At 46.9% G+C, this 11,793-nt stretch overlaps 1 protein-coding gene across 3 annotated transcripts; it reads left to right on the top strand.

Moving 5' to 3' along the window:
• Nucleotides 1–6,113: 6,113 nt before the first annotated feature.
• On the top strand, nt 6,114–11,073 carry SPC24 (SPC24 component of NDC80 kinetochore complex). Of its 3 annotated transcripts, none has more exons than XM_081134375.1 (5): nt 6,114–6,542; nt 9,294–9,438; nt 9,599–9,703; nt 9,828–9,904; nt 10,676–11,073. In XM_081134375.1, the coding sequence occupies exons 1-5, from the start codon at nt 6,383–6,385 to the stop codon at nt 10,780–10,782; spliced, it is 594 nt and encodes a 197-aa protein (XP_080990501.1). In that variant the 5' UTR covers nt 6,114–6,382; the 3' UTR covers nt 10,783–11,073. The 3 variants fall into 3 exon arrangements, with proteins under 3 accessions (XP_080990501.1, XP_080990502.1, XP_080990500.1); XM_081134376.1 differs by having other exon boundaries at nt 6,367–6,542; nt 9,608–9,703; nt 10,676–10,891; XM_081134374.1 differs by having other exon boundaries at nt 6,367–6,542; nt 9,294–9,472; nt 9,603–9,703; nt 10,676–10,891.
• The last annotated feature ends 720 nt before the right edge of the window (nt 11,074–11,793 follow it).

Genomic DNA, 11,793 nt, shown 5'->3' with positions numbered 1-11,793 from the left:
AGCACTGTCCCTTACTGTTGCCCAGTTACTTTCTCACAAGTAATTGCCCTGGACCATGTGGCTGTTTCTATTTAAATGTAAATTAATTATCATTAACTCCTGCCTAGTATAATTAATGTGTGCCTGGTGACTATAGTATTGGGCTCCAGAGGTAGAAAACATTGCATTGTGGCAGAAAGTTCTAACAAACACCCACAGTGAAGACCTCAAACAAAATCTTTACAGAATATTTTTTCCTCATGACAGTAATTCATAGCAATTATAAAAGGCAAAATTCAAACAATACAGAAATGTGTGGCATAGTGGAGGGTGCCATGGTCCTACCTAGTATAAACACCTGCAATGTGAACACTTTGGAGTATCTCCTGCCAAACCTTTTTCTAAAATGTTTTGCTGTTTTATTTTTTGAGTTATGCATACATTTTGTGCACAAGACATGCACAAAAGTGGACTGCTCCATGGCTTTTCACAAACTGAGCATCCTGGTGTCACCAGCACCAGGTCAGGAAGTGAAGCATCCTGGGCTGGCCCTCAGTCTCTGGGCCCCTTCCTCTCATTCCCTCCAAAGGTGATTGATGATTCACGATTGTTCTCCTGACTTCTCACTTCCTGTTTTACCTCTGGATTTTTCTACCAGGAGATAATGGGTGGTTTTCAGAGGTTTTAGGAAACCCCAGGAATTTTATGCAAAGTTGTATATTTCTGAGCAGAAGGTCTACTGCACTCATCAGTTTTTCAGAGGAGTTTGTGAGCCAAGAAGGAGCCTTTGGAAAAATTTTTTAAAAGTTTTTTATCACAAGTAATTGCCCTGGACCATTTTGTCATCTTTGTTAATCTTGTTCAGCTAATGCTGAAGAACCCATTCCCCACCACCATCCAGTTTCTTGCTTTAATTTTTTTAATATATGATTTTTTAAGTATCTTTTTGTTAATCCTCACCTGAAGATATTTTTTCCATTGATTTTTTTAGAGAGTAGAAGATGGGGTGGGGAGAGAGAAACATCAACGTGAGAGAGACACATCATTGGTTGCCTCCTGCACCTGCCCCAACCAGGACCTGGAATCGAACCCTCGACCCTTTGGTGCTTGGGCTGACTCTTCAACCACTGAGCAACACCAGCCAGGGAAATCCAGGGAAATATATGATTTTTAATTGTGGTAAAATATACATAACATTTACCATCTAAACCATTATTAAGTGTCCAGTTCAGTGGCATTAAGCACATTCACATTGTTGTGCAGCCATCACCATCATCTATTTCTAGGACTCTGTCTTCCCAAACTGAAACTCTGTCCCCATTAAACATTAGCCTTCAGCCCCTACCCCAGCTCCTGGTGCCATTCTTTCTGCACCATGAATTTGCCTGCTCTAGGGACCTCATATAAGTGGAACCATACAGTATTTGTCCTTCATGTCTGGCTTATTTCACTTAGCATAATATCCTTCAGATTCATCCATGTTGTAGCATATGGCAGAATGTCCTTCCCTTTTAAGACTGAATAATATTTCATAGTATGTATATACCACATTTTGTTTATCCACTCATCCAACAATGGACACCTGGGTTGCTTCTACTTTTTGGCTACTGTCAATAATGCCAGTGTACAAATGTTGTAGACAGCGGGAACAGCACCAGGTGTTAGACTGGTGGGGTCGGACTACATCTGGGTTCAGCAACCTTGGTACTTGAGTTATGGCTTGGAAAGAATTCAGAGCCAAGACTCAAACTATAAGAGAGCATTTATTTGGTAAATCACAGAGGTAGAAGTAACATGTAGAAGAAATGGGCTTAGGAAACAAGTTATAGAGGTAAAGGAAGGGCCCTTGGAGCTTGGGAGTCAGGAAGTTAATGGTAGAGCGCCTGGGGGAGAAGGGGAGGGCGAAAGTAAAGGCCCGGGTGCCCAGGTAGGGAGAGCACTCTGGGTCTTCAGTCCTAAGGGTTTTAAGGGTGGAGATCATAGGGATGGTCCCAGGGGAAGATCTTAATGGAATATTCATCAGCTTTCCAGGTGTGTCCTTTCAGGGTCAGGGTCTCCACTGATTGGTTGGCACCAGGGCAGGGGGTCATTATCCAATGCAGCTGGTCCTGAGGTCAGCCATGGGGTTGCTGGTCTGGTTTTGTTGCTTTTCTGGGCCTGGAGCTGAAATACAACTGAGCCCTACATGTTATCTCTAGGGAGGAAAGGTCAGGGGATCCATACCACATGATCATCTATATGCTAGGGGAAGAAAGGTCACCCTGGGGGTGGTGTCCCACCCTACAATTGTCCTTTGCTAGGCACCCAGGGCTTCCCACCCTGGTGACCTTCTGTACCTGGCCCATCATCCTTGCTCTGCTCATGTCTAACTGCCTACCACACAAATATCTCTTCAAGTTCCAGCTTTCAATTTGGGGGGTATATACCCAGAAGAGAAATTGCTAGGTCATATGGTAATTCTTTTTAATTTTTTTGAAGAACTGCTATATTGTTATCCATAGTAGCTACACCAAGGGTGCCAACTTCTTCACATCCCCGCCAACACTTGTTATTATCTGTTTTGTTTTGTTTGTTTTGTTTTGTTTTGTTTTGAATCCTCACCCCAGGACATGTTTATTGATTTTAGAGAGAGGAAGGGAGAGAGGGAGAGAGAGAAACATTGATGTGAAAGAGAAACATCAATTGGCTGCCTCTTGCACACACCTCAACAGGGTACAAACCCAAAACCTAAGTATGTGCCTTGACTGGGAATCGAACCCACAACCTTTTGGTGTAGGGGGGATGCTTCTCCACCAACTGGGCCACATTAGCCAGAACTGTCTGCCCTTCCTTCCTCCCTCCCTCCCTCTCTCCCTTCTCCTCCCTCCCTCCATCCCTCCCTCCTTCCTTCCCTCCCTCCCTCCCTCCCTCCCTCCCTCCCTCCCTCCCTCCCTCCCTCCCTCCCTCCCTCCTTCTCTCTCTCTCTCTCTCCCTCTCTCTCTCTCTCTCTCTCTCTCTTTTTATAGTAGCCATTCTGCTGGCTGTGAAGTGGTTCTAGCTTTGCTTTTTGGAAAGGAGATGAGTGGCCTTTTTTGACTGGAACATTTATAACCGTCAGGCTATGGTTGTACAATCTCAAATGGCTTATCTCTTGAACATCCCCTCCCCCAGCTGATAAGAGAGCTATCATTAGCCCATGGCTTAGAAAGGTTAAGAACTTGCCAAGGTCACAGGTAAACTGCAGAGCCAGAAATTGAACAGAGGTCTTATCGCCTCTTTATTTCACTCTGCATTGTTAAGTAATCCACCCCATTGCCTTTAGGCACAGAAGGTGAACCCCTGCCACCAAAGGTCACACAGCTGATGATGACAGAGCAATGTCGTCATCCAGTGTTCAGCCATCGGGAGGATGAGCAACACTGGCCTTGAGTGCTACTCTGGAGACCTGGCTCCATGCCCAGACACCAATATTTCTGCAGGAAATAACTCAGGTGTCATGACTTCTTATATGTGAGTGTGTGTATAATATTTTTATTAATTTTCAGAGAGAGAGGAAGGGAGAAGTAGACAGAGAGAAACATTGATGTGAGAGCAGAATATCAATCGGGCTGCCTCCTGCACACCCCCTACTGGGGATCCAGCCTGAAACAGCAACCCAGGCATGTGCCCTGACCAGGAATGGAACCGATGAACTCTTGGTGCACGGTGCATGGAACGATGCTCAACCAACTGAGCCACACTGGCCGGGTTAGGTGTCATGACTTCTATATCTTCTAGCTGGTCCATAAGACAAAGGCTGGGGAGCTTCTTAACCCAAAAATCTGGGAATGGTCTTTTGGGGTCCTAAACTCAAAAGCTATTCAAAATCCCCAAATGAATGGATATTGGTTCATTTTTTCAAAGAAGAGCCTCTTTCATTGCTTTCATCAGGTTTCAAAGGGATCCATGACCCAACGAAGACTAAATAAATATATTTATTAGTCCTAAGTGTGTCCCTAGCTACGTGACCATAAAAACATGACCCCTGGGTCTTGGCAGAAACTATTTCATGGAAGTAAGCTCTGAGTAGGAAGGTGGCCCCAGGCCTGGGGCTTAGGACCTGTCAGATTCCTAATCGTCAGTTGAAAACATTTCCTGATGGCTCTTTGATAGCTTCTTTCCTCCTTTCCTGGCTGTGCCTTCTCTGTTTTGCTGGCTTCTCTTCTTTTCTACAATGTCTATAGTTGGAAGGTTTCAGAGCTTAGGCCTTAGACCTCCTCCTCTCCTTACTCTCCCCCAAGGTGGTCTCATCTGATCTCAGCTGCACCCTGACAACTCTGGATTTTTATTCCCAGCCCAGATGTCTCTGCAGACTCATGTAGCCAAGCAATCATCTTCCTGATAGCTCCATGTGGCCATCTTCCAGGCATTAGCAACTTCCCCAAACTGTTCATTTCATTCAGTCCCTTACCTCCAACCCTGATCCTCCCTCTCTTGGCCACTAGCACCACCATTCATCCAGGTATTAGACTAAATACCCAGGAAGCTTCCTCTTTCTCTTCCTCATTCTATACATCCAGTCTTTCCGCAAGTTCTCTCAATTCCAAAAGATCTGGAATCAAGATCTTCCCTAGCTCACCCCTACTTAATGCATTCCAATGCTTCCTATTACACTAGAAAAAACTTCAGGGCTCCTGGCAACCCTCTCACTCACTCCACTCCAGCCACACCAACCTCCTTGCTATTCCTTAAACAAATTAAATTTTTCCCACACCTGAGCAGCCTTTGCTCTTGCTCTTTCTTCTCCCTGGCTATTTGTATTCCAACACCTTTTCATCACTCAGGTCCTAGTTCATATGTCTCCTGCTCAGGAACTCCAACTCTGATCACCCTCCCCGACCCCAAATCTAGTGACTATCCTATGACCCTGTGTAACTGCCATCTTAGCAGGTGTTCCTGTCTAAAAAGATTCTGTTCATGTTTTCTTGCTTATTATGAGGTCTTGCCACTATAGCAGTGACTTTCAATGATATTTTTATGTGCCCTATAGTAATATAAATTTCACATGTGACCCAGCCATCCAGGTGTTATGGCTGTGTAACAAATTACCCCCAAATTTACTGGCATTAAACAATGGCATTTACTTTCTCACAGATTTGCAGTTTGAGCAGGGCTTGACGGGGATAGCTCATTTCAGTGGCTCTTGATGTCAGCCAGGATGGCCTGAAGGCTGAGAGCTGGAATCATTTTTGTATTCATTCACTAGTCTGATGCTTCATGCTGGCTTAACTAGGGCCTTATATGGGACTTTTATGTTGCCTGGGCTTCCTCTCAACATGGCAGCTGGGCTCAGAGAGAGCATTCCGAAACTGAGAGACAGAGATACAGAGAGCTAGCACCAGGCAAAAGATGTATCCTAGTTTCTGACTTAGGCTTGGAAGTTGTACAGTGTCCTTTCTGCCACATGCTATTTGTTGCACAAAGTCCTGCTCATGTTCAAGAGGAAAGGAATTAGAGTCTACCTTTTGATGGGAAGTGGCAAGGTTGGAACTACAGTATTTCTGTAGCCATTTTTAAAAAATACAATCTGCCACACTTAGTACACAAATGCAGAGTTAGGAGTGTCCCCAAACAATACAAGTACTTAACTCGCCTTCCATACACAATGTACAGAATTTTTCCATTACATTTTGTAGAAACCATGAGCCACTGCATATATTTCTTCACCTCAGTTTGAGGAACATGTCACAAGCGTGCAGTTTGTCTTTCCTGTAACCCTGCACATAGCATGATGCTTGGTGCTTCAGGCACCTCGCCGGCTAGCGTTTCATATGTTTTATTTAACACCTATATAGCTCTTAGTGAGTAACAGATCGTCCTAATTTAATCATCACGCCAACCCTGAAGAAAGTGCAATAATGATCCTCATTTTAGGGAGAAGGAAAGTGAGGCACAGAGGGATGAAGTTATCTGCCCAAGGTATTAGCTAGTAAGCAAAGCTGGGATTGGAATCCAATAAATCTGGTGTAGACTCCATCTTGCTATGCGGCCACCTGGAGAATTTACCGATGTATTGTGAGTCTCCCACGCACACTGTAGAACCTCAGCTCCACTAGAAGCAATTGGCTGCTTAGCCGCCAGAACGTCGCCCCGCACGCTGCGGGTGCTCCACCCGAGAAGTTCTCAGCTTCAAGCTCTAGCAGCGGCTTTCTAGTCTGCGCACGCGTATCGGGTAGGACTCCCGGCGGCACCACCCTCCCCTGCGTTCGTTTGGCCAGGGTCGGTGACTGACGCACGATCCAGCGCAGGCGTACTAGGCGAGAAGGGGCGGGCCCCCATTTGTTAATGACTGACGGAAGACCAAGCCAATGGAAATGGGTCGCTTCAGGAAGGGGGCGGGCCGCGCAAGCCGTTAAATCTGCGCGGGATTGGCGCTCGCGGAGTCATGGCGGCCTTCCGCGACATGGAGGAGCTGTGCCAGGGCCTGCTGAGCCTCCTGGGCGCCAACCACGCCGCAGCGCAGCAACGGCGGCTGCTGGGACGCTACGGGCAGATGATGGACCGGCTGCTGGATACGCAAGATGGAGCCGAGCAGCAGCTGCGAGGTGAGGGCGGGGGCCACCGCGGGGGCGTGGCCCGGACCCAGGGCCTGCAGCCGGAGGGTGCGGCCAGGAGGGCCTTGAAACACCCTCCCTCCTGGGTGCCCCCAAGCCTTGGCCTATTTCCCTTGGGACTAGCAGGCGGGCGCTGCTCACTCAGAGCCTCAGTTTCTCCACCCGTAAAATGGGCTTTAGGATAGCAGCCATCTCCAGGGGTTTAGTGGTAAATATAGGAGTTTGAGTGCCTGGCGCAATTCTGAGTGCCTGGTGAGCAGGGACTGGGGGACTCCGGGTTTGAATTGGGGCCCAGGAGTCAAAGCGCCCGGTTTGAAACCCAGCATCTCCACTTCCTGAGGTTGTTTAGATGTTTTACTGAGCACCTGCTATGTGTCAGGCATAGTGCCAGCCCTGGATGGCAGCAGGGAACAAAACAGACAAAGTCACTTAGGGGAGGTGATACGCTAGTGGGGAGACGATGTAGAATAAACAAGAAAAATGGAAAGGTGAAGTGGTGAAGGGCTAAGGTGAAAAACTAGGTTGTGTAGGGAGGAGTGGTGATGTTTTGGGGGCGGGGTCAGGGAAGGCCTCCTGAGAGGAGATTTTAGCCAGAACCTCAAGGAGGTGAGCGAGGGAGCCAGGGCTATAGTCAGGATTAAATAAATTGATGTGGATAAAGTGCCTCCTGCTTTATGCGGAAAGAACACTGGACAAATAGTACCATTTTTGTAAAATCCAAGACGCCATCAAACATGACTCTTAGCCCTGGCCGGGTGGCTCCATTGGTTGGAGTGTCTTGCAGTGCACCAAAAGGTTTCTGGTTCAATCCCCCATAGGGGCATGTCCAGGAGGTAACAGATTGATGTTTCTCTCACACATCGATATTTCTCTCTCTCTCCCTTCCTCTCAAAATCAATAAACATATCCTCCGGATGTATTTGGGGCTGGAGAGAAGAGTCAGTGTTCTAGAGAGCTGGGGCTTTGAATCAGTGAATCCCATTCAAATCTAGGCTTTGGAGCTATGTGCCTGTGAACAAGTCCCTGAACCTCTCTGGGCTTCTGTTCTTCACCTCTCAAATGGTGGGAGGGGTTAAGCCAATTCTCTCAGAGGGTTGTGAGAATACACAGAGTAGGGGCTCCCAGGTTATCCTGCACACTTAGCACACACTCAGGAGGGTGAGTGGAGAAGGGGCAGGAAGTCTTCATAAGAAGGCCAGACGCTCAGCTCTCCTAACAGGAAATCAGCAGGCACCATCTCAAATAGACAAATCAAGAAATAGCATTAGCAAATTATTTAGAAGTATGAAGGTCAGTGCCTAAGAAAATAGTGAAGAGTTGAGAGTCCCTGCCTCAGAGGGGAGGAGAGGCTTAGAGAGGGGGCGTGTGTGCATGCATTTAAATTTTCACAACCAGCCTGGTCAGTGCAGCTCAATGGTTGAGTGTTGACCCATGAACCAAGAGGTGGAGGTTCGATTCCCGGTCAGGGCACATGCCTGGGTTGTGGGCTAGATCTCCAGCAGGGAGCGTGCAGGAGGCAGCCGATCTATGTCTCTCATTGATGTTTCTGTCTCTATTCCTCTCCCTTCTTCTCTCTGAAATCAATAAAAACATTAAAAAATTAAAAATTTCACAACCATATACATGTAATAATACTTCGATTAAAAATTAACAATGTCAGTTTGTAAACACTTAAATGCCAGCCCTTTGGGAAGCATTTTCATCTGTGCTTTCTCTGAGTTGGCAGCTTCCTCCAACTCTATGGGAAGGAACACAGTAACCTTAAGATGTTTTTAATCTTTCTGGGTGTTTTGTTCAACTTGTGTTTATTCCGAGTAGGTATTGGCAATACATGGTGACTATAAGATGTACTCTCTGATTTGAGAAAAAAAGAATAAATAATTCAATGTGAAAGGGGCTGTCATGGGAGCACAGTCCTGCCCCAGGAGGGAGAGGAGAGTGCCCCACTGTCTGTGTCTGGCATTACCTATGAGGTCTGGATATGGTCCATGGAGGACAGGCAGGTAGAGGCCCAGGACTGTGAAAAACCGGGCATTTGCACAGTGAGGTGTCTTTGCAGCCAGAGCAGAGAGAAAAGCATGTGTTGGGGTGAAAAGTAGGGAGAAAAGAGGCTGGCAGGGATAGTGAAGGTGCTCAAAGGGACCTGGACCTTGTCCTAGAGACACTGGGGAGCCATGGGAGGTCTTTGAGGAGGGGAATGACTTCACATTTGGCCTCTAATGCAGCCACTCTGAAGGCGGAGGGCAGAAAGGATCAGCAGATTGGCAACAGGGGAGAGCAAGGCAGGGCACCGGGGGAGGCTGTCCAGGTGGTCCAGGAGGGACAAAGGACTTGCACAAGGGAGGTAGGTGGACCTGCCAGTCCTGGATGGCCAATTGGAGGCAGAAAGTGAGTCAATCCCAGGTTTCTTGCTCAAGCAACAGGATGGACTATGACGTTGTAAATTAAGATTAGGTGTGCAAAGAAGGACCTGATTTATTTATTTATTTATTTTTGAGGATTCAGACGTGTTTCAGTGAAATGGCAGCACTTAGGCAAGGTCCAAGTGGAACTGTCTAGTGGATGTTCAGAAATAGGATGAGCAGTTGGGGAGCTGAAGATAGGGATGCGGGAAAGTTCATTGTTGATGGGGGTAGTTGAGGCCACAGGCGGCTGATGAACCACTGTCTGCTCCTTGGGCTCTCCCAGGACAGACCCCAGGAAGCCCGAGTTGAAGGGCCTCAGCCTTCTCCCACCCTGCAGAGATCCTCAAAGCAGAGAAGGATGTGGCCCAGAGCCTTCTTGATGTGAAGGAGCAGGCGTGCCAGGGGGTTGCTGAATTGCAGCAGATTGAAGCCAAGCTTCAGAAGGCCAGCGAGGAGGATACTCACCTGAAAGCCAGCCTTCTATATCCTTTCGTACTTGGGCCTCAGCCTCACCTTGTAGGTGTGAAATCATTCACACTAGAAAACGTGCTTGGTGGTAGAGGCCCTGGGCCCCATGTGGCTGGTTTTAGCACATAAGCAGCCCTCCCTCCAAAACCAAGGATCCTTAACTGCCTGCTTTACTCAGCTCACCAGGGAGCTAGAGGACCTCAAGGAGATTGAGGCTGATCTCGAAAAACAGGAGAAAGAAGTTGATGAAGACACAACTGTCACCATCCCTGCAGCCATGTAGGTCCCATAAATGCCAGTGTGAGTGTGTGCCTGAGTCTGTGTGTTCAGTCCCACAGCTCTTTGTTGGGGTTGACGCTGGAGTAACTTTCTTTTCTCTTTTTTTTTTGGTCTTTTTGTACAGATATGTGGCTCAACTTTATCACCGAATTAGTAAAATTGAGTGGGATTATGAGTGTGAACCAGGGATGATCAAAGGCAGTATCCTTTGTGGAGAAAAGGAACCCTGTGCACTGGTGGTGGGGCTGTAAAATGCTGTAGCCGCTGTGGAAACGGGATGGCAGATCCTATACACTTCTGAGTATAAACGCAAAGAATTGAAAGCAGGGACTGGAACAGATACATCAATGTTTGTAGTAGCATTGGTCACAATAGCCAAAAGGTGGAAGCAACCCAAGTGTCCATTGATAGATGAATGGATAAACAAAATGGGGTGTACACAACACATATACAATGGAATAGTGTTCAGCCTTAAAAGGAAGGAAATTCTGACACATGTTACAACATGGATGAACCTGGAGGACAAGCTGGGTGAAATAATCCAGGCACAAAAAGACAAATACTGTAAGATTGCGCTTACATGAGGTCCCTAGAGGAGTCAGATTCATAGACACAGGAAGTATATGGTGGGTGCCAGGGACTGGGGAGTTAGTGTTTAATGGGGACGGAGTGTCAGTTTTACAATGACAGGGTTCTGGAGATGGGTGGTGGTGACGGCTGCACAATAATACGAATGTGCTTGATGCCGCTGACCTGCACACTTAAACATGGTTAAGATGCTAAGTTTTATGTTGTATGTATTTTACCACAATTTTTAAACAAAGATAGTGGGTTATTAGAGCTTAAATTTTTCTTCACGAAAATTTGTTTCAGCCTCTGAATATTTTACTAACAAGTTTTTAAAGGCAATATCGTTCCGCTGGGGGTCATGGCGAGGGCTGTGTGGCGGGTTTCCTTACATCGTGCCCTCAGTCCATCGTGGCCCCAGCGTTGCCCAGCCCATCCACCTGGACACCACCCAGCTCTCCAAGAAATTCATCAGCGACTATCTTTGGAGTTTGGTGGACACAGAGTGGTAGCCAGGAGCCTCGTGGACTGTGTCTTGCACATAGCAGGAATCATTTGTGGTGTGTGGTTAGTGCCTTGGTGCTGAGATCAGCTTAAAATTAAATGTTACACATAAATGGGATTTTTATTGGATTTCTTTTCCCCCCTGATTTTGGCCTCAAATGCTGGACTGGCCTGGGCTAGGCAACCATAGAGAATGGACTTAACTGTGCCAGGCCTGTGACTTCACTTCTGTGACAACACTGTACAAATGACACCGTAGTGTATGATGACAAATTCCAGGTCTTTATCATTTATTATTCAAGTTTGGCCCTTTTTTATTGATTTAGGGTGTATCTTTGAGTGCCACTGTATGCCAGAACTATGCTAGGTACCCAAGACAGGTGAAGGTGACAGAGATTCCTTTGGCCCATGGAAGAGTCATGTGTGAGCAGATGCCACCCTGGAGCTATGCCTGGCCAAAACATTTCCCAGTCTCTTTTGCTTAGTTCAGGCCAATGAAATGTAAGTGGAAGTGTTGTATGAGACTTCTGGAAGGATCCTTAAAAGGCAAGGGAGTATACCCTTTCTTTCCCCTCCCCTGTCCTCTATTTTCTGTAATTTGGGTGTGATGGCTAGAGTCCTGGCAGCTATATTGCCACATGTAAGGAGGGGTGCAGTTCTCTAGGAATGATAGGAAACTGGCTCCCTAATGATGGTAGAGCTGGTATCAGCTTTGGACTTCTTTAAGGGGGGAGAAGTTAACCCTAAAATACCTTGTGTGTGCCATTATTTTTGTGTTTCTATCACAACCAGCCAAAATAAGCCCTAACTGATTAAGCAGGTAACCTAGACCAGGGCTGTCCAATCAGTGTGTTCATCTAAACCTCATTTTTGGTGATTTGGGTACTGCTAAGAGTGGGGAGCTTGTGGCCTGCCCACCTGAGGAGAGATGTAGAGTCTCATTGATACCTGTTGCCCCCTGGATACAGCTTTGCCTGAAGCCAGGAGCTAGTTACATGAACCTCTGGGTGTTGGGTTCC

The sequence above is a fragment of the Miniopterus schreibersii genome (genome assembly GCF_964146895.1).
Source record: "Miniopterus schreibersii genome assembly, chromosome: 4".
Lineage (NCBI taxonomy): Eukaryota > Metazoa > Chordata > Mammalia > Chiroptera > Miniopteridae > Miniopterus > Miniopterus schreibersii.
The sequence above is the reverse complement of the archived record's forward strand: the minus strand, read 5'-3'. Positions and strand labels throughout refer to the sequence as shown.

What these genes read in the sequence shown, in the direction of transcription:
- SPC24 (XM_081134374.1), top strand. Translation starts at nt 6,383, where the DNA reads ATGGCGGCCTTCCGCGACATGGAGGAGCTGTGCCAGGGCCTGCTGAGC. An exon ending in GTCACCATCCCTGCAGCCAT is followed by an intron (nt 9,704 to 9,827) that starts GTAGGTCCCATA and finishes CTTTTTGTACAG; the next exon opens with ATATGTGGCTCAACTTTATC. An exon ending in ACCAGGGATGATCAAAGGCA is followed by an intron (nt 9,905 to 10,675) that starts GTATCCTTTGTG and finishes TCGTGCCCTCAG; the next exon opens with TCCATCGTGGCCCCAGCGTT.